The sequence below is a fragment of the Salvia splendens genome, chromosome 22 (genome assembly GCF_004379255.2).
Source record: "Salvia splendens isolate huo1 chromosome 22, SspV2, whole genome shotgun sequence".
Classification (NCBI taxonomy): Eukaryota; Viridiplantae; Streptophyta; class Magnoliopsida; order Lamiales; family Lamiaceae; genus Salvia; species Salvia splendens.
The window spans coordinates 17,734,348-17,753,484 of NC_056053.1; the positions used below are offsets into that span (position 1 = coordinate 17,734,348).

General features: G+C 37.4%; 1 protein-coding gene across 1 annotated transcript; it reads right to left on the reverse strand.

The window, feature by feature from the left end:
* Nucleotides 1-2,414: 2,414 nt before the first annotated feature.
* Nucleotides 2,415-15,999, reverse strand: LOC121787075. Its single transcript, XM_042185693.1, has 4 exons — nucleotides 15,966-15,999; nucleotides 3,934-4,058; nucleotides 3,286-3,423; nucleotides 2,415-2,973 (listed from the first exon to the last, which is right to left on the reverse strand). Exons 2-4 carry the CDS (start codon nucleotides 3,979-3,981, stop codon nucleotides 2,593-2,595), a joined length of 567 nt encoding a protein of 188 aa, XP_042041627.1. The 5' UTR covers nucleotides 3,982-4,058; nucleotides 15,966-15,999; the 3' UTR covers nucleotides 2,415-2,592.
* Nucleotides 16,000-19,137: the final 3,138 nt, after the last annotated feature.

The following is a 19,137-nucleotide window of genomic DNA, read 5'->3' on the forward strand; positions in this document are numbered from 1 at the left end:
CCGTGAGCAAGCATCGCCGCACCATCTTATCGAGAAATCTCGTCCACAAAGTAGAGCCCACGACGTTCAGTGTCACGTCCAATAATCTTCCCCGTCCGGATATCCTGTAACATACAGAAGTTGGGATGCATTAATAGCGTGCAATTTAAATCCTTAGTCACATGACTAATTGACATCAATTTCTGAGATAGTCTGGGAACATAAAGACAATTCGAAATATGCACATTAGGAAAAATTTCTATAGTCTCTGCCCCTTCAACTGGTGTTACCCCTCCATTCGCAGTTTTAATATGCGACTTGTTTGTCTTATGAATTTCCAAAAAATCATTCTTGTCGTATGTCATGGTATCGGTGGCCCCACAATCAAAAATCCATCCCGTATCATCAATTATATCACAATTCCGGGCCTCAAAAGCACATGATAATTTTCCAAAGGTGCAAAGGAATTTTTGCATATAATAGGATCAATTTTGCATTTATTCCTAAGCTGGGGGCAAAATTTGCAATTATTCCTAAGCTGGGGCCGAAATTTGCATATATTCTCCAGATGGGGTATTTTTGCATAATATTCAGAAGTTCTAGACTCAGTTGAAATCGGATAATTAAAAGGGTTAGGACTTTCGATCCCCAACCCGTTACCTCCGGTTTCTCCGCCTCCATCCAATTGAAGCGATGCTACCATCGCCTCTGCCGTCTTCCCACCACCACCATTGTCGCCTCACCTGCCGCCGCCGGTTGGGAGACCGCCGGTATCTGGTCCTCTCTCTTGGAGCCCCGTCGTTTCTCTGTTTCCTTCGGGCAGAGCTTTACTGTCCGTTCCAATGGCGATTCTCGCCTTCCCAGATTTCTCATCTTCCCACCATTCTGGATATCCCACTAATTGGAAGCACGTCTCTTTTGTGTGTTTGTGCATCCCACAGTGGGAGCACCAGAGTCTGGACTTATCCGGTTTTCCGTTTCCCCGGCGGTTGGCGGCGGAGCGCGACGTTGGCGGTTGACTCCTGTTCTGCGGCTGTGATGTGCGGTATTCTCGAGCTCCAAATCCAAATCCGACCCCCGATGATGTTTCGTTACCGACGGCTGTGGAGTTTGAATCGGATGCCGGCGACATGATTTTGAGTCGAGCTGCCTCCCGTTTCACCCATCCATATGCTACGTCGGCTGAGGGGTATGGATCCTCCTTGAGGATCTCGCGTCGGATCCAGTCATACTTCTCGTTCAGTCCGGTGAGAAATTTGAATAATCGTAGTTCCGATTTGATTTCCCGGTACTGTGTTATTCCTTTGTCACAACAATTGACCGTCTTGTGTGAGCATCGATCGATCGATCCATAGTCCGTGTAGCCTGCTCCAGTAAGCTTCTAGTGTTGTGTCTCCTTGTAATATTTTGTTTGCCTTGTCTCGCAAGTCGTATATTAGATACGAGTCCGATGAACTAGCAAAAGTCACAGCGAGCGTATCCCATAGGGACTTCGCCGTTTGGTGATGCGCAAAGTCCGCTATGAGATTGGTTTCCATGTTGTCGATAATCCAAGAGAAGATTAAGTCTATCTCTTCCCAATCGGTAAACCCGACCTCCCTTGGCTTTGGTGGGGATGGTACTCCAGAGATATGGCGGTAGACTCCTCTGCCGCCAATGGACACCTTCATCAATCGTGCCCACAGTGAGTAATTTGAGCCATTCAGTTTGAAGGCTACGGTAACACTCTTGCTTGATCTGATTTTTTCGGCAATAGGTTCAGTTTCTGGTTTGTCATTTTCTGGGCTAATCTCTCGCCTGTATTGGTCGAGAAAGGTATATTTGGGGCTATGATGATTTGTTTCTGAGCCTAAAACCTGCTCTTGATGCCATGTAGAAAAGGTATAAATCTTTATTATATTATTCACAATGATGGAGTACATTATAAATAGCCTAAGGAAAAGCTATACATGGTAAGAGATTCCTAATAATCTTCCTAATTAAATGGCTAAAATCTTCTTCAAATCTTGTCCTGATTTTGTGCCATCTCCTTGATTGCAGAATATTCTCGATACTTTCCTTGATCTCCAGCACTTATGTTAACCAAATTGCAGAAGTGGTACACTACTGCTTACACTTAGTCTCTAGCATACTCTGTTTTGTGATATAGGCTTGTGGAGACAAAAGTACTGGCAGTTTTCATTGACTTGTGGGGAATAAGTTCTTGGTGACTATCTGGAAGGATTTCTTGCCATGGCGTCAAGATCATGTGGAAATTTCTTTGACTTGGACGTTCCTCCCAACTCCTAGAAGCCTTCCAAAGGTGATGGCTATTCCTGTGATGGAAATGGGGGCAACAGATACACCATCATGCGGAAAATTATTGTGACAAATAATTAAACAATTAACTATTCCAATTATTGAGAAGTAATGTTTGCTTAATTCTAAACGAAACAAAAGACTACATTAAAGTAGATAATTTCGTGTGATGATATTTGCTCACACATTAATTCATTAGCTGTGAAGCACGTATGAATGGGTTGAGAAATGATAATCATGTAACGTTTATAATAATTTCATAATATTCTGGATAAAATTTTGATATTTTGAGATATGAAATTCACAAATCCTAGTCTAAAGAATGTTGACATTTATTCTTGAAGTAAGATGTTTAAGTTGCTTGTTTGCAAGCTCCCTTGCAATTATTTCATCCTCCATTTGATTTCGATAAATGCGATCCCACGGCATATTCTTACGTAGCTCGAAAGATCGCGGATCCACGACTATCTTCTTTAGTGCAACACCGTGTCGCACCAACCGACTAATAATTTGAAGATGATTACGCACTCCACGATACCCAAAAAACTCTACTTCCTTGATGTGAGAATAAGCCCCTTCAACTTTCTTACTGTTGTTAATCTCCGAAACATCATAATCACTACCATTAATCAAGTAATCCCTTTTCTCACCCCACACCACATTATTTTTTGCATTGCTCTCATCTTCGTGTGACGCCTATAAAATCATCAATCAACAATGTAATCTATAAAAGAAATTGGAAACGGAAAATTTTGAAAATAAATAAGCCAATCCCCTAACTTTTAAAAAAATTATTAATTATATTATACTTTTCCATTCTTTTAATTCCCATCATTAGTTTGAGACAAAAATAAATAAAAGAACAGCCACTTTTATTTCACTATAATAATTTCGACCACCAAATTTCCACCATTAATGAAAATGTATATAGTATATTTTTATAAGTTACGAAATTAATCAGAATTTAACTAAATTTTATTATTTTTTCGGAAAGGAATAGGTAGTTACCTCTAGGACAAATCTTTGCAAGCAAGGTGCCACTTTAAACCAATTTATTATTGGCATGAGAGAACAATTATCACTATAACCACTCTGAACCACCACCACCAATTCCTTAAGTTGAGGCATCATCTTCTTCAAAATTTCCTGTATACCATCTTAATTAACATGTTATATAGCTAATTTATTGAAAATCAAATCAATCAAAGTTTACATTACATCGCGGGTAATTGTGTAGTTGGAGTATATCTTGAGCGTGTGTAGTTGTGGAAGCACGGAATCAAACATGTCTATAATGCGTGTGATGTTCATAATATAATACAACATCTCCTGGCCGTGCGCGGCCTGGATCCAGAGCTGAGTAAGATGAGGAACATCGACGAGCTTAAAACGACATTGTGGTGTACCTAGACCAGCATACTTGATGCATACAATGTTCGAATGACGAACAACAACTGAAGAGAGGCCGGGGCACGCTAGTCTTTATAGCTTCTTTCAAGCTCAACGAAGATAATATTAACAATAATATATCGTCGGGAAGCATGCTAATTAGATCACCCTCAAAGTGAAAACTCGACACTGTCACATATGTGACCTATTTGTTAAATATTGCTTACATAAACAACAATCAATAATGATAATTACGGAGATTTTTACCGTGTTGTCATCTTCGACTTGCTGTCGCCTCCGTAGCCTTTTCGCCATTGTTAGTTTAATCCTCAATCCTACCTTTTATTTAGTAGTATTTGTGTTGTGCATATACTATTATATATATTACCAATCTGTAAAAAAGGATCAATACCAAATCTTTTTTGTTATCGATCGCTTACCAAAAAAAATCTACTTTATCTAAGGAGATACTATCTATTACCAAATCTTTTTCTTATTATCGATCGGTTACAAAAAAATCTATATTTTTCTAAAGAGATATCTATTATCTACATGTATATATGTATATTATTTATTGCAAGTATTTATTTTAATCTCCATAAAACGTGTACCTTGGGGATTACCGCAATCTGTAAAAAGTCTACATACGACAAAGGTATTATATTAACTTTCAGAAATACTATAAAATAATTAAGTTGTGAAGTTCTAAACATAATACTAAGGGATCACTCATTTTCGGATCAAACGTTCAAACCTATTGGGTTTGTGCTATTTAGAATCAACCATACTTAAACATTTTAAGGATGTAAATTTCCAGTTCAATCCCATTGTATTCTGTTGGACTAATTTATGGGTTTTTAATTTGTTGACTAAAGTGACATTCTTAAAAGAGAAAACACATTAATGAATTTGGGTCATACTAAATGACGATGAGGAAATACTATGGATTGATAAGAAAGTATTCCGCGTATTAATAATGTTGTTTCAACAACAAGGTTAATTTTCTGAAAAAATATAACAGTGATTTTAGATTATAAATTAATAAAATGAAATTAGAAAAACTATCACTATAGTACTAATAAATACACATTAATATTCAAATACATCCGTCCGCCGTTAAGAATCTTATTTCTAGAGGACACGGGTTTTAAAAAAATATTAAGAAAAATGGCTGGAAAAAAGTTATTGGAATATGGGTCATACTTATAGTATATACTCCTTATTAATTTTAAATGAAATGTGAGTGGAAAGGGTTGTGGAATGTGGGTCATACTAAATAACGACTAGAAAAATTGCCTATTACAACACCTTACTACTGACACTTCGCAAACATTGCCATGAAAGATTGCTTATCAATACACCAACGTTTCACTATGTTTATTTCAATCAATATTACTACGTTTTAAATAAATGCCACAATGAGACCCTTTTAGCCACACTTTTAACTTAAAATTTTAAGATAAAAAAACCATAACTAAAATAAACAAAGTAAAACAAGAAGCGCTAAACTATTTCAGTTTCCCTCTCTCCCAAATTCACCTTCTACCGCCCTCGATTTCAAATAATCCCCAAATCCTAATTTTCATTCCATTGATGATTGATCCCCAATTTCATCAGGATACTGATTTACACGGCCAGTTGCAGAAATTTGCACAGCATATAATTCTTGAGTATTCGCAGCTTCTGGGGTATTCAAGGTTCGATTTTTTTTGACATGATTCGAAAAATATCTCATTTACGAAAATTATCATTTGTCTTTGTTTATGAATTTTCTTAGTCATCTGTTTGCAAGGAAATTTGCTGTGATTGAATTATTTTTTCCGATGCAGTGATTTCATTTGTCTATATCTATGAATAGAAGTGGAAATTAAAGTATAATTTGTAAGGGAGTTTACTAATATATGTATGGGCGCAAAATTTGTAAGTGGAAATTAAAATTCTGAGTTTGTCGGAGTTGGGTTGTGTCAGGTGTGTATCTACTAATCAACAGATATAGATGATTTACTCTAATCAATAAGCCATATCCACGGTTGTGATTGTAGGTGCATCTATTCATGGTGTTTACAGGTTCCCCAAGTGCATAGTACTAAAGCTTACCCTTGAACATGGATTTTGTACTCCACTTATTGTTCTTTTATACCAAAACTATATTTATTGTTGAAATTGATGAGTAGTAGCTGGTTGTGAGATGTGAGAATAACCAGAGAGATTGATAGTTTAGAGTGATGGATTAAAATTTGTTGTTGTTACTCACTCTTCTTTCACAAGAGGGAACCCTAAGTTGGTTACTAGGTTAGTCAGTTAGTGTTTTTTCAGTTTTAAGTGTGAGCAGTTTGATAAAGCATATTTCATGCATCGGTTTATGGGTAAAATGTGTACTACTTGATAGGTTTATCGCGCAAAACAAGTGTTAATTGTGCAGAAATGCCGCTTGACCAAGGCAACGAAGCCAAACTGATCAAGCAAGTGTAATCGGCGGAAAAGGCCAATAAATCAGGGGAGTTGATCAAGGGGAATAATCAAACAGTTAGGCAGGGACCACTGGCTTCCAGAAGAAGGGCACGTGAGGAAATGAGCTGGATGTGGCGCACCATTCTGTTATCAAGGACAACGTTCTAGAAGGGGACACGTGCTGGCATATGAGACGCAAGGACGGAGCTGAGTCATGAATCTGTTTCGCAAAATCGTCGACATTCTAGAAGAAAATGCACGTAGCAATCAATGAGTCGCTCATCCTCAGTGAAAGTGAATATTCCATGCCAAGATCGTTATCCAGCTGGAGGGCGAGAAGAGCTTATAAATAGAGGATGTGACATCACAAGAAAGGGGGGATCCTTTACTTTCCGTCTAGTTTAGCTTAGTTCAGTTCTCTAGCTTAGTTCAGTTCTGTAGATAGCTTAGCTTAGCTTAGATAAAGTGTTGCTTAGTTAGAAAGGGCGATTGAAGAAGCGCTGCAGAATACTTGTTATCTGTCGGCGTATTCTAAAGTTTCCCGCCGAGATTCTTCTCGGTTTTACTTGCTTTCATAGTTTCCGAAGTGTTAAGCTTAGTTAAATTTCTCGCTGTACCTTTCTCAGTTTTAGTTTAATCAACGTTATTTCGCTTTCATCCTCGCGTTTACTGCTTAAGTTTGTTTTCGCCTGCAACTCACTTGACCCAGTAGTTAAATTTACCTTGATCAAGTCAGCAAGTTTAATTCTGTCTAGAGTAAAATCAGTAGTTAAAAACTCTCATGTTAAAGCGTGGCAGCAGCCAACCTCCTGTTCACTACTCACACACTCGACACACCAACTTCTCTGTGGGATCGACCCCGAACTTGCCGCTTTACTGTTAAAGTAGTGCAAAATTGGGAGTTTACAAATTACTTTGGTAGGAAATGAGCGAGAGCGAGTTTGCATCGATCAAGTCGGAACGACATTTGCTAACTGATCCAATCGGTTCGGCTATCTTCAATATAACTTGGTCCGAATTCGCTGCCCTAGCTCAGGTCCTTCCAAAATGGCGCTGTTGGCGGGAAAGCATGGTGTTACTTTATGTTTGTGCGTAGTGCGTAGGAGTAAATAGTTTTCTTTTTTTTCGTTTCTCATTTGTTTTTTCCTGCTGTTGATGAGAAGGTACCACTGCGGCGGCCACGGGAATCACCCTCTTATATACAGAGGTGCCAACGCTCATTGGAGAGTCCAGGAAGCCGGCGTTGTCACCACCCGTTTCAGAGCAGCATTAGAAGCAGCAGCAGCCACTGAACATAACACACTACTACCACCACCAGAACAAATAGAAGCATAGATGGCCCTTGTCGCTGACGACTCTGGAATCGGCTCTCTGCACGCTCATGATGAGAAGGAGCCCACACATGCCATTGCCGCTACTCCTGGGATGCGGACCATCGCGATCAAATCAGGAGTACTGGCCATTTTGTCCCACTTCTACGGTCTTTCAAAGGAATGTTTGTACGCCTTCTTGGAGGAGTTCTGCCGATACTGTGACATTCAGCCCGTGCCGGCTGGGTCCACGTCCGAAGATTACAGCCTCAAAGCCATTCCCTTCGTTTTGAAGGGCGATGCGGGTGTATGGTTGTCCAGACTGCCAGAAGGATCCATCAAAACATGGGCTGAGTTCCACATGATATTTCTAGACCGCTTCTTTCCAGCATCAAAGACGAGTGCCCTCAAACGGGAGAACACCGAAGCCAGACAGGAGTACGATGAGCCCCTCGGCCAATACTGGGACAGATTCCAAGGGTTGCTTCAAGTATGCCCCAACCACAAAATGGAGGAGAAAGAGATCTACTCGATCATTTATGGCGGACTCACTGTGGATAGCAAGAATGATCTCAACCTCGCAGCCCAAGGGGATTTCTCAAAACCCCATTCAGCCAAGCCACAAAAACATCCTGGAGAGGCTTATTGAGGCTAAACGCTCATACGAGACAGCTCGAGGACAGTATAGGAGAGGAGTAGTGCACGTGGCAGAGGCGTGCAACGATGACAAATTGAAAACTCGATTCGAGCAAATGGAGAAGAAGCTGCTGGAGGCAGTAGAGAAAGCCAGACCGCCACCACCACCTGCACCAAAGGAGACACAGTATGTGCCGAAACCGTCCCCACCAGAAGAACATCATTATTATTACTGTGAATTCCCCCCTGAGGCAGAGCCGCTGCCCCAGGTAATGTCGTTGGCCACAGGAACGCAAATGGCAACTGGATCCAAGGAAAGTAAAGAGACGCCCCATGGAGAGATTACCCCAACTTTCGATGGACTGACCAAAATCAAAGCCAACCACCCTCGACGCAGCAGATACAACCCTCTGAAGGGCAGCCCAACTGGCCTGCTCGGATCCAGGAGAGGCCGAACACTGGAGGGAACAGAATGCAGGGAGGTCAGGCAGGATGGTCAAGTGGAGGACAGTCTAACTGGTCAAGCCGACAACAGGAAGGAGAGTGGGGGTACCAACACCAAGTCCCTCAGTTTAGCAACCAGGGAAGACAGCCCAATAATCAAATCATGAATTATGTGCCGCAGTACCAAAGAGGAAACCAGCAACTCACTTGACCCAGTAGTTAAATTTACCTTGATCAAGTCAGCAAGTTTAATTCTGCCTAGAATAAAATCAGTAGTTAAAAACTCCCAAGTTAAAGCGTGGCAGCAGCCAACCCCCTGTTCACTACTCACACACTCGACATACCAACTTCTCTGTGGGATCGACCCCGAACTTGCCGCTTTACTGTTAAAGTAGTGCAAAATCAGGAGTTTACAAATTACTTTGGTAGGAAACGAGCGAGAGCGAGTTTGCATCAATCAAGTGTCAACGACATTTGCTAACTGATCCAATAGGTTCGGTTATCTTCAATATAACTTGGTCCGAATTCGCTGCCCTAGCTCAGGTCCTTCCAGTGAACCGGAAACCGGTTTTCACTTTTTCAAAATATTTTTTTAAAATTTATTGTTGTTAGGACTTGAACACATGACATCATCTCTAAATACCAACTTCTTTACTACTCCACCACATGGTCATTTTGAAATATTATGAACATTAATTATCCTTATACATTAAATCTGAAATTCTTTCCACCGAAACTAATAATTCATTTTAATTTTGTATTCTTTTAAGATAATTCATTTTAATTTTATATTCTTTTAAGAAATTGTTAATAATAATATATTTCATATATTTTAATTATTTTTTTACAATCACTAATATTTTACAATATAGGAGTTTATAATTATACATAGAGTTTAATACTGGTTTTTAATATTGTGTATTATAATTTATTATTGTATTCAAACTTAACGTCAGTAAATACTCTAATATACTAGTACAAGACTTATTTTATGTAATAATACTATTAAATGTATAATACTATAATATTTATTGATAAAACATATAATTATATTTTCTTATTTACTACTAAATAAATAAATATATATGTATAAACAGTATTCCGGTTCAACCAATGGTTCGACCAGTGAACCGGTTGAACCAGTGAACCAGTAACGACGCCGGTTCGCTTGCCGGTCCGGTTTTAAAACATTGATTTTTTTATCAATTCTCTCATTATCTAATTTCATTGCGATCATAACTTGAGTAAAATCTGTAGAAGCAGCGATGATATGTGTTATCAATGGTGGTACTTCTTTCACAAGAGGGAAACTCAACTTAATCTTAAGGTTAGTATTTTTCATCAGTTCTCGCTCGAGCTGATCCGCTGTCTCCTCAATTCTCCTCTAAACTGCCAAATACATTGTAGTTTCTGTCTACTAATTCTTTAAAGATTCTAGAAATAACGTGCTTAATCTTTCTTTAATTTTGAGAATGCTAGATTTGAAAGTCGTCATTTTTATTTAATATTCAGAAATGACGAAATGGCTTTACAATTGTATAATCGGATAGATGAAATTTGATTTATGTGCATGTTAAATAGGTTGATTGGTTTGTGGAGAACCTGATGATGGTTGGGCTGGGTTTTCGCTGAGATTCAGCTACATTATCTTGTATATTGGGTGACAGATTTGATCTGAAGCTATTAACATAGTACTGGCATCCCTACGTAAGTATACTTACTGAATATTCTTGTAATATTTTTTGCAGTGTTGATTGTTGTTTGCTAAAGTTGACCTTTTGGTTGATGTGATCTCAATTTTACGATTGGAATTTGGTGTTTTGTGTATTTGTGTAGACTGATTTGACAATCGATAATGCTGATATTATGGAAGACTCTGAAGGAAGAAAGATTTCCTTAGTTCCAAACGTTTAATCCAGATGAGAGAACAAAGCTAAAAAGTGATGATATTATGTGGCTTTAATAAGTTAATGAAGTTGATGAATTAGTTGATTTCAGTTATTTCAGTATAATGGTTATATGGAGATAAGCATGTTGTAGTTGAGAATCACTATTCCATCGTTGTTGTAATACTATTTTTTTTCAGAGTGATAAACTTGCTGCACAGCAGGGAAATAAAGTAACAACATTGGCAGATTGTGGGACATTGACTGCAGAACTGAGTTGTCTTCCAATCCTAGGATTCTTACATTTAAGGTACGAGAGTAAGTTTATGTTATACTGTAAGGAAGATGATTATTTAACCAAGGATATGTTTGTGTTTGTGACTGTTACAGGGAGGGAGCACACGAACTTGATATTTTGTGCATATTCATATTTATTTCACATATAACTTGGAATACTACTACTATTTGGAGAGCTAATAAATAAATGATGTTGTGGAGGTTGGGTCCCACTTTTAAACAACTTTTTTACATTTTTGCTTTTAAGTGTGTAATAAATAAATGATTTAGTGGAAGTTGGGTCCCACTTTAAATGATGTAATAAATAAATTGATGTAGTGGACATCAATTTTTATGCACCGAGTTCAACCGGGACTCCTAAAGCGGGACACCCGAAATTGATCAACCGGGACTGCTAAAGCGGGACAGAGGGAGTATATTTTTTTCTTTTTGTACAGGTAGAAGAGGCACACAGCTCATTCTCTAAAGAGACAACCAATGCATCTACAAATAATTTGAGCTCTTCGGATAGATTGGGAATATACAATGTATATTAGGGTTTAGGGTTTAGGGTTCAATGATTGAGACACCCCGAATATACAATGTATAGTTTTAGTAGAAGCATATAGACACTTGGATTTCTGTATTTTCAAATTTTGTATTTATTCAAAACACTTGTATATAAATATTTGTTGAATGATTAAAAGTTCATATGATTTATGTATTATGTATGTTGGAAGTGAAAACTTAGATATGCATATTATAAAATAAAAGGTATAAGTATATAATGGATGAAAATATAATTTATAGTTATTTAAAGGATGGAAATATAATTTATAGAAATTTGTAGGTGGAAATATAAATTAAATAATATAACAGAGAAAAATTGTAATAACAAATATTTATAGGATTATTTTGCAAATTTTCAGGTGTAGTAAATTAGTGTAGTTTAGATAAACATTGTATGGAACTTCTTATTGCCATTACATGTTCTTTCTCACGACATGTTGAGGTGCAGTTTTGGAGATTCTATCCTTACATTAAACCTATCCTTACATCTACCGTGTGCTGCACTTGAATAACGTGCCACAATAGATAGTGTCATAATAATATACTTTTGTTGACAGTTCCAGGTGCCATGAAAGGTGGATTTTCTAGTAGTGGATGAGGAAATACTATGGATTGATAAGAAAGTACTCCGCGTATTAATAATGTTGTTTCAATAATAAGGTTAATTTTCTGAAAAAATTTAAGAACAGTGATTTTAGATTATAAATTAATAAAATGAAATTAGAAAAACTATCACTATAGTACTAATAAATACACATCAATATTCAAATACCTTTGTCCGCCATTAAGAATCTTATTTTTTTACGACACGGATTTTAAAAAATGTTAAGAAAACTGGATAGAAAAAAGTTATTGGAATATGGGTCATACTTATAGTATATGCTCCGTATTAATTTTAAATGAAATGTGTGTGGAATGAGTTGTGGAATGTGAGAGCCTATTATCATTTATGTTAAAAGTGAACCGGGACTTCTATTCGCGAACAGATTAAAATGGTAAAATGAGACTCTTATTCACGAACGGAGAGAGTAATAAGAAACAATTATCACAAAATATCTAATGTTAATTCATAGAAGATCAAAACCTATCACGATAATGCATTCAACAAAAGATTAGTTACTCATAAGTTTTGAAAATTTTATTTATACATTACATTAACTGTAGAATTAAACGAACACCATTATAGTTATTTGTCTAAAATGGATCCACTCACATTATGAAATTAATCAGTTTATCAATTAATTAAATTCCCAGCTTATTAATAAACATACTAAATATCAATATTACGGAGGTTATAAAATTTGGAGAAGTGAAAAGTGGGGAAAATGAAAAGTTTTTGGAAGAGGGTTAATTGAAAAGGTTTTGGAAATAGGAACCTCATACTTTTATTTGGACTATAAATATATTGTATTTGGTTGCTAGATATGCATTCGTCCATAGTATTATAGTTTAATTTACTATTAGAATAATTTTAAAAAAATATTAGAATCAATCAAACCGATCACCTATCAAGCAAATAAATAAGTTTTAAAAAAATATTAGACTAATTATAATTTTTATGCAATAAATAATCAAAACAATAATTACATGTTATGAATAATATTCAAGTAATAAAATTAAATAAGAATTAAAGAAATTAAATTATACTATATTCAGTTTATCAAGAGAAGCGATACTTCCATATGACTCAAACCACATAAACAATACTACTTCTATAAGAAACTGGCAATTAATAATTTCAAATAAATTTTGTAACATGGGTGGTCAACTATAAATTACAGAATTTTCTTTGCACAATACAAGTTAATTATAGAATGAAAGTTCCTATTCGTATTTTATTTAGTTACTACATTATTTACTGTGAAAAAGTTAGTATCAACCATATCTGCTTTTTCAGTGTCATTTTTCTGGAATTATTTGTGGATTCTGCTTTATATAAGCAAGTCATAAGGCTATCACAACGTTGTTGCTATACCGTTCATTAAACTACTATTTGCGGACCTCACTGTACTTTTTTACTCTATTCATTAACTAAGGAACGGAACATGCAACTCTCCGTTTCTTATCTGTTCCTCTTAACCGTTCCTTATATTACTATTCATTCAATTTCATTTTTTATTTTTATTTCCAACCCAATTCAAATAAAACAAACACACTTCATTAAAAAACACACAACATAAAAAAAATTACAACTTAAAATTTAAAAAAATAAAAACACACAATTAAAATCCTAAAAAATTAAACGTTGCATAATTTAAAATACAAATTTAAAGAAAAAAAACTACTCTATCGGCGAATCATCCCCCGAAGGCGGTGGAAGTGCAGGGGGAGTCGGAAGGCCAAGTTGTGCTGCATATACACAATTCCGTTCCACCAGGCTTAGTATTGGGAGGGCGAGAAGCGGGAAGTGTCCGCCATTGTGGCGGTCATGTACACCGCCATAAGGGTGTTCGAGCTTCCTCCGAGCCCGATCCCGAGCCCTCCTGGCTTGATTCGCCTCGGCCCTTCCTCGCTCTAGCCGCCTTCGCCGCCTTGGTCCCTTGCGGCCGACGGCGCCCACGGCTGGATACAGCGGCATCGAAGGTCGTGCCCGCAAACTCGTGCGGTGCACCCTCTTGTGCGCCGCTGCCCTCACCGGTGTCACCAGACGAGTATTGGCCACTCGTTGTGTGCTTCGTGCACTTTGAGGTTGAGCCCGAGCTGGAGCGGACACCGCCGGCCCACCTCTCCTCGTCCTTGACGACCTGCCAAATATCAACATATTTGAATTGTTTACCGGTGTCCTGGTTGTAGACACGCAAAGCCACCCTCAGAATGTCGGTTTCCGAAGCTCCGCTTTGGTAGTGCGCCGCTTCGGTCGAGTAGATGCCTCATAATTTTTTGACCTGTTTGTCGACTCGGCCAAAGTGAGAGCGGAGCATCTTATAAGTGCGCTTCGGGGACCCTTTCGACTTAATCTGGTGGTAGATCTCGGTGACCTTTTCCCAGAAGCACTTGTTGGGTTGTTGATTCCCGACGATGGGATCGTACGAGCCAGTGATCCAGGCGTTGTACACCGCCATCGTTTCGTTGTTGCTGTACGGATGTCGGCCTAGATCCTCCTCTGTCTCCTCCTCGCCCGCATCCGACTCCGCCCTGGAGCTTCGCCCGCCTCCGCCTCCGCCTCCTCCCCCGCCTCCGCCTACTCCTAGAGTGGGTTCAACGGGGAAATCCTCCCGAATCTGGGATAATCCCTGCGAATACCGCGGGGCGGAGGGACGAGCGTATGCATCCACGTTAAAAGTGGGTGGGTGGTACCCACCCGGCGTCGCCGAACCTTAGGTGTCCGGCGTCGACAAACCGGAACCACCCAGTGTGTTGTCTATGGTCTCCCAATCGTTAAATGTGTTGAGATCCCATCCGCCGGAGCCGCCACCTCCGGAGTTGCCGTTGCGGATGCCCTAAGTAAAGTTACCCCTTCTATCCGTCATTAAATGTCTCATTTTTCCTTTTCCATCCGCTCGTCAATAAATGTCTCATTTCACTTTATTATGGAGTATTTGATAAGTGGATCTTATGTTCCACTAACTCATTCCACTTATATATTATACTATAAAACTAATATATAAAAATATGTCTCACATTCTTCTAACTAATATATAAAAATTGCAACCCGATTAGCCCACATCCGATAGACCCACAACCCGAATAGGGCTGGCCCGAAACCCGACGGCCCCACCCGATTGACATCCATACTTACTGTCACGATCGCCCTTACTAAGGATAGTGAAGACGGGGAAAACGTGACGAGGGGAGGGACTAGGGAGCGGGGAAGAAGAAGGGGAAACAATGAAAAAGACAACATCTTAAACAAAGCTTCAAAAGAAAAGTTTGAATCGATTGAACAATTAAGCAACGGGTTAATATCTCAAGGTAATTAATGTCATAAAGTAGTGTGGGGCAAAACGAAAGACTTTATCAAGAACGATTCGAAACAAGGCAGCGGAAAAACAAGTATTCAAGAGAGTCAAAGGGAGACGCCTATGTATGAAGACACGACGCATCCGGAAATTTCTTAAGGCTCGACTCAACATCCGCCGCAACATCCCGCTCAACATGCACATAAAGAAAACATATGCAGGGCTGAGTACTTGATATACTCAGTGGACACATGCCAAAACATTTGATAAAAGTTATGTCATCCATACCATAGTGAACTCGAGTTTTTACGTTTATTAAAGAAATATCACGAGTATCACGAAAACATTTTTCACAGACCGGCCGGTCAAAACAATCTCCCCACTTTCTCAACAATCAATCAATCACATCCTCTTACCATAGTGCGACGAAAGTGTGGCCACGCTATTCGCCCACGAGACCGGCCGACTTGCAAGGACGGCTCCCGATCCCACCTGTGTACACAGCCTGATAGGGTTTGCGGCTCTACTCAGACCCGAATTCGTTTATCATAGCCCTATAGCCTAATGGAGCGAACTCACAAACTAGGCATCAAGCACAATCTCAACATAGCTCTATAGCCTAACGGAGCAAGCTCAAACAAACTAGGCATCAAGCACAATCTCAACATAGCCCTGTAGCCTAACGGAGCAAGCTCAAACGAACTAGGCATCAGGCAACAATCTCACATCAAAACAATCATGGCATGACATAACACTTTAAACTACCCTTATAGCTCCACAATCATATTTTTGAAAACGTTAAAGAGTTTCAGTAAGAGAAAGCCCACCTCGATTGCTTACAAAACACTGTTCACAACTTTATTGAAACACTTGCTCTTCGTACCCACGTACGCACAACAACCCTTGTCAACACCATAAATATATAACACAATCAGCCTTCCATTACAACAATTATCATGCATGCCCTAACGTTCCTTTCATCGTCCCTTTAATTTACCCATCCCGCATTCACAACCATAACGAAACAACACCTTAGCATACATCAACGTATAACACATAACCACGTCATAAGATACATTCCTAAATCATACATGCATCATATAATTCACTCAAACTTGGCAACAAGTGATATTTCCACATAACAACAAATCTGGCTGAACTGCGCGGTTGGTTTGAAAACTTCACCAAAAATCCATCCGATGTCCAATGTGGCTGAAATTTTCACACAACTCAGAAGACACTTCAAATTTCATATAATTTAAAATTTCACATCAAAAGGAGGCCATTTGGTCGGTCAAATAGAAAACGAAACTTTCTGGGCGAGAATACAAGTTTCTGGCAGAATTGCGCAGTCAACTTCAAAAATTCATTAAAAATTTATCTTTCGTCAAAAGGGACTGAAATTTACACACAACGCATAAAACACCTTGAAGTTTACTCAGTTAAAAATTCGAACCAAAATAAGATCGTTTGGTTAGTCAAACACATGTCGGAATCCACTGTCCGAACACCACAGTTTTCAGGTCTCAAAATTTCGAAATTAGAGTTTCTTCCTCATTCAACCAAACACAATTTTTCATGTTTCCCACACACAAACATACTTCAAAAGGTTCTCACAATCATGTTCTCATATAATCACATATCATTCACCAATGAATCATTCAAACTTTACACATATTCATTCACAATCGCATATTCACAGTTTTTCTCATAAAAACACAAATTCCCACTGATTAATTATGCGATCTATGATTCTTACACTCACTATATGCATGAGGGAATCAAGAACAAGGTTTCAATGGAGAAGAAGGAGAAATATGAATCAAAGTATACCTTTCTCTTGAAAAACAATCGGTAGGAATGACGAATGATGCGATTCTTCGATGACTCTTGAATTTCCAACTCCACAATGATGCAAGAACAAGGAATTGGTGAAGGATTAGTGGAGAAGGAGATGAAGAAAGGGAAAAAAACGTTTGGGAGGAGAGGGAGGAAAACAAAACGTGTTTTATGAAGATTAGAGCTAGGTTTCTTTTAATTTATAGGGAAAGAAAGAATCAAATCCTAATTAAAATAGGATATGGAGAGATTTGGCAAGATATGGTAAGATATGGTTGTATTTAATTAAGGAAGATAAACACAAAGAATTAATTAAATCCACAAAACAAATCTATCTCCTAATAAATAGAAGGGTTTCAAAAATTTGACAAGGAAAAAGGATATGGTTCGAAATTTATGGAAAGTTCCATAAGGAAAGATTTGAATTGGATTTAATTTGGATAAATATCCCAAAACAATTAATTAAATCCAAGAAAGAAAGTATTATTTCCAATAAATAGGAGGGCCGAAAATTTCAATAAAATGGCTAGAATAATTATGCATATTCGCATTTAATTTAATTCACACATTGGAAAATTAATCACATTATTTCACATAACTCACAACAATTAATTTCACATAATTAACTCAAACACATAGAGACTCAATTCCCAAAAAAGAAATTCTCATTCAACATCCACATTATTTAAAATAAAATAAGTCACAAATTTTTGGGATGCTACACTTACCGCCGTTTGATTTCTCTAATCTTGAATTTTTCAATAATCTCAGTGGGGCTCAATTACACCAATGATTTTTTCAATAATCTTAGTGGCTCAATTACACCAATGATTTTTTGACTTTGCAGAAAATAGTATTAGTGCCTTAGAGCATCCACAATCGTGCTCTTGCCAGCGAGCACGGTTGTGGGCCCGGATCCACTCTTTCTGCCTGCTCTCTGGCAAGAGCACAACACCCACAGCTAGGGGTGTGTATTCGGGTTTCGGTTCGGTTTTTTGTCAAAACAGAACCGAAACCGAAAAACCGAATTTAGTTCAAAATCCAAACCGAACCGAACCCGAAAAATCGAAAAACCGAAACCGAAAAACCGAAAACCGAACTTAAAAAACCGAAAAACCCGAAAAATAAATATAATATTAATATATATATGTGTGTAATTTATTTTATTTTATATATACTAATAGAATATTTATATAAAATATAAAATTAATAATACATATAATATATATAATATAGTAGAATTTATTAAAAGAATATACTATATATTATATATAATATAATATATTAAATTAATAGAATATATATATAATTTGGTTATTCGGTTTTTCAGTTTTTTTCTTCGCCCGAACCGAACCGAACCGAAAAACCGAAATTTTTGTATTTTCAAAACCGAACCGAAAAACCGAAATAACCGAACCGAATTTCAAAATTTTGGTTTGGTTTGGTTCGGATATTCGGTTTCCAGTTTTTTTGCTCACCCCTACCCACAGCTGTGTTCTTCCGCAAGGACGAGCACAATTCAATTTAAAATTCAATTAAACAAAAATATTTCCGTAATATTAAAATTCATTAAAAGAACCTAAATAATATTACAAATGACAAATAAAATAAAAATGACATAATTAAAATTCTAAAAATTAAAAATTACATAATTAAAATACTAAAAATTAAAAATTACATAATTAGACTCTTAAAAATTAAAAATTACATAATTAAAATCCTAAAATTTGAGATTGAGAGAGTTGTTTGGTATAGATTCATTTTTTTGTGTTTGAAATGAGACTATTTATAGATGAAAGTATAAATTTTGGGGTAAAAATAATGAAAAAATAAATTAAAAGTGTGGAAAAAATGGATATATTTTATTAGGAAGTGGGAAAATATTTTTTTTATTAATTTTGAATTTTTTAGATTTTTTTCGATTTTTTTAAAAAAATAATAAAAAATGATAAATCAACGGACAAATCAGAGCATGCCACGTCGACGCCTCGTGCTCTTGCCGTTGGCACGGACGGACGGACGTCATCCATCCACCGTTGTGGATGCTCCTATGTTGTTGGTGTTGCAGTCAATTGAAGAAAATTTAATTAACAATGGTAAATAATTATTTTTGGTATATATATTTCATCCTCTCGAGCGCCACTCTGTTTCAGACGAAGA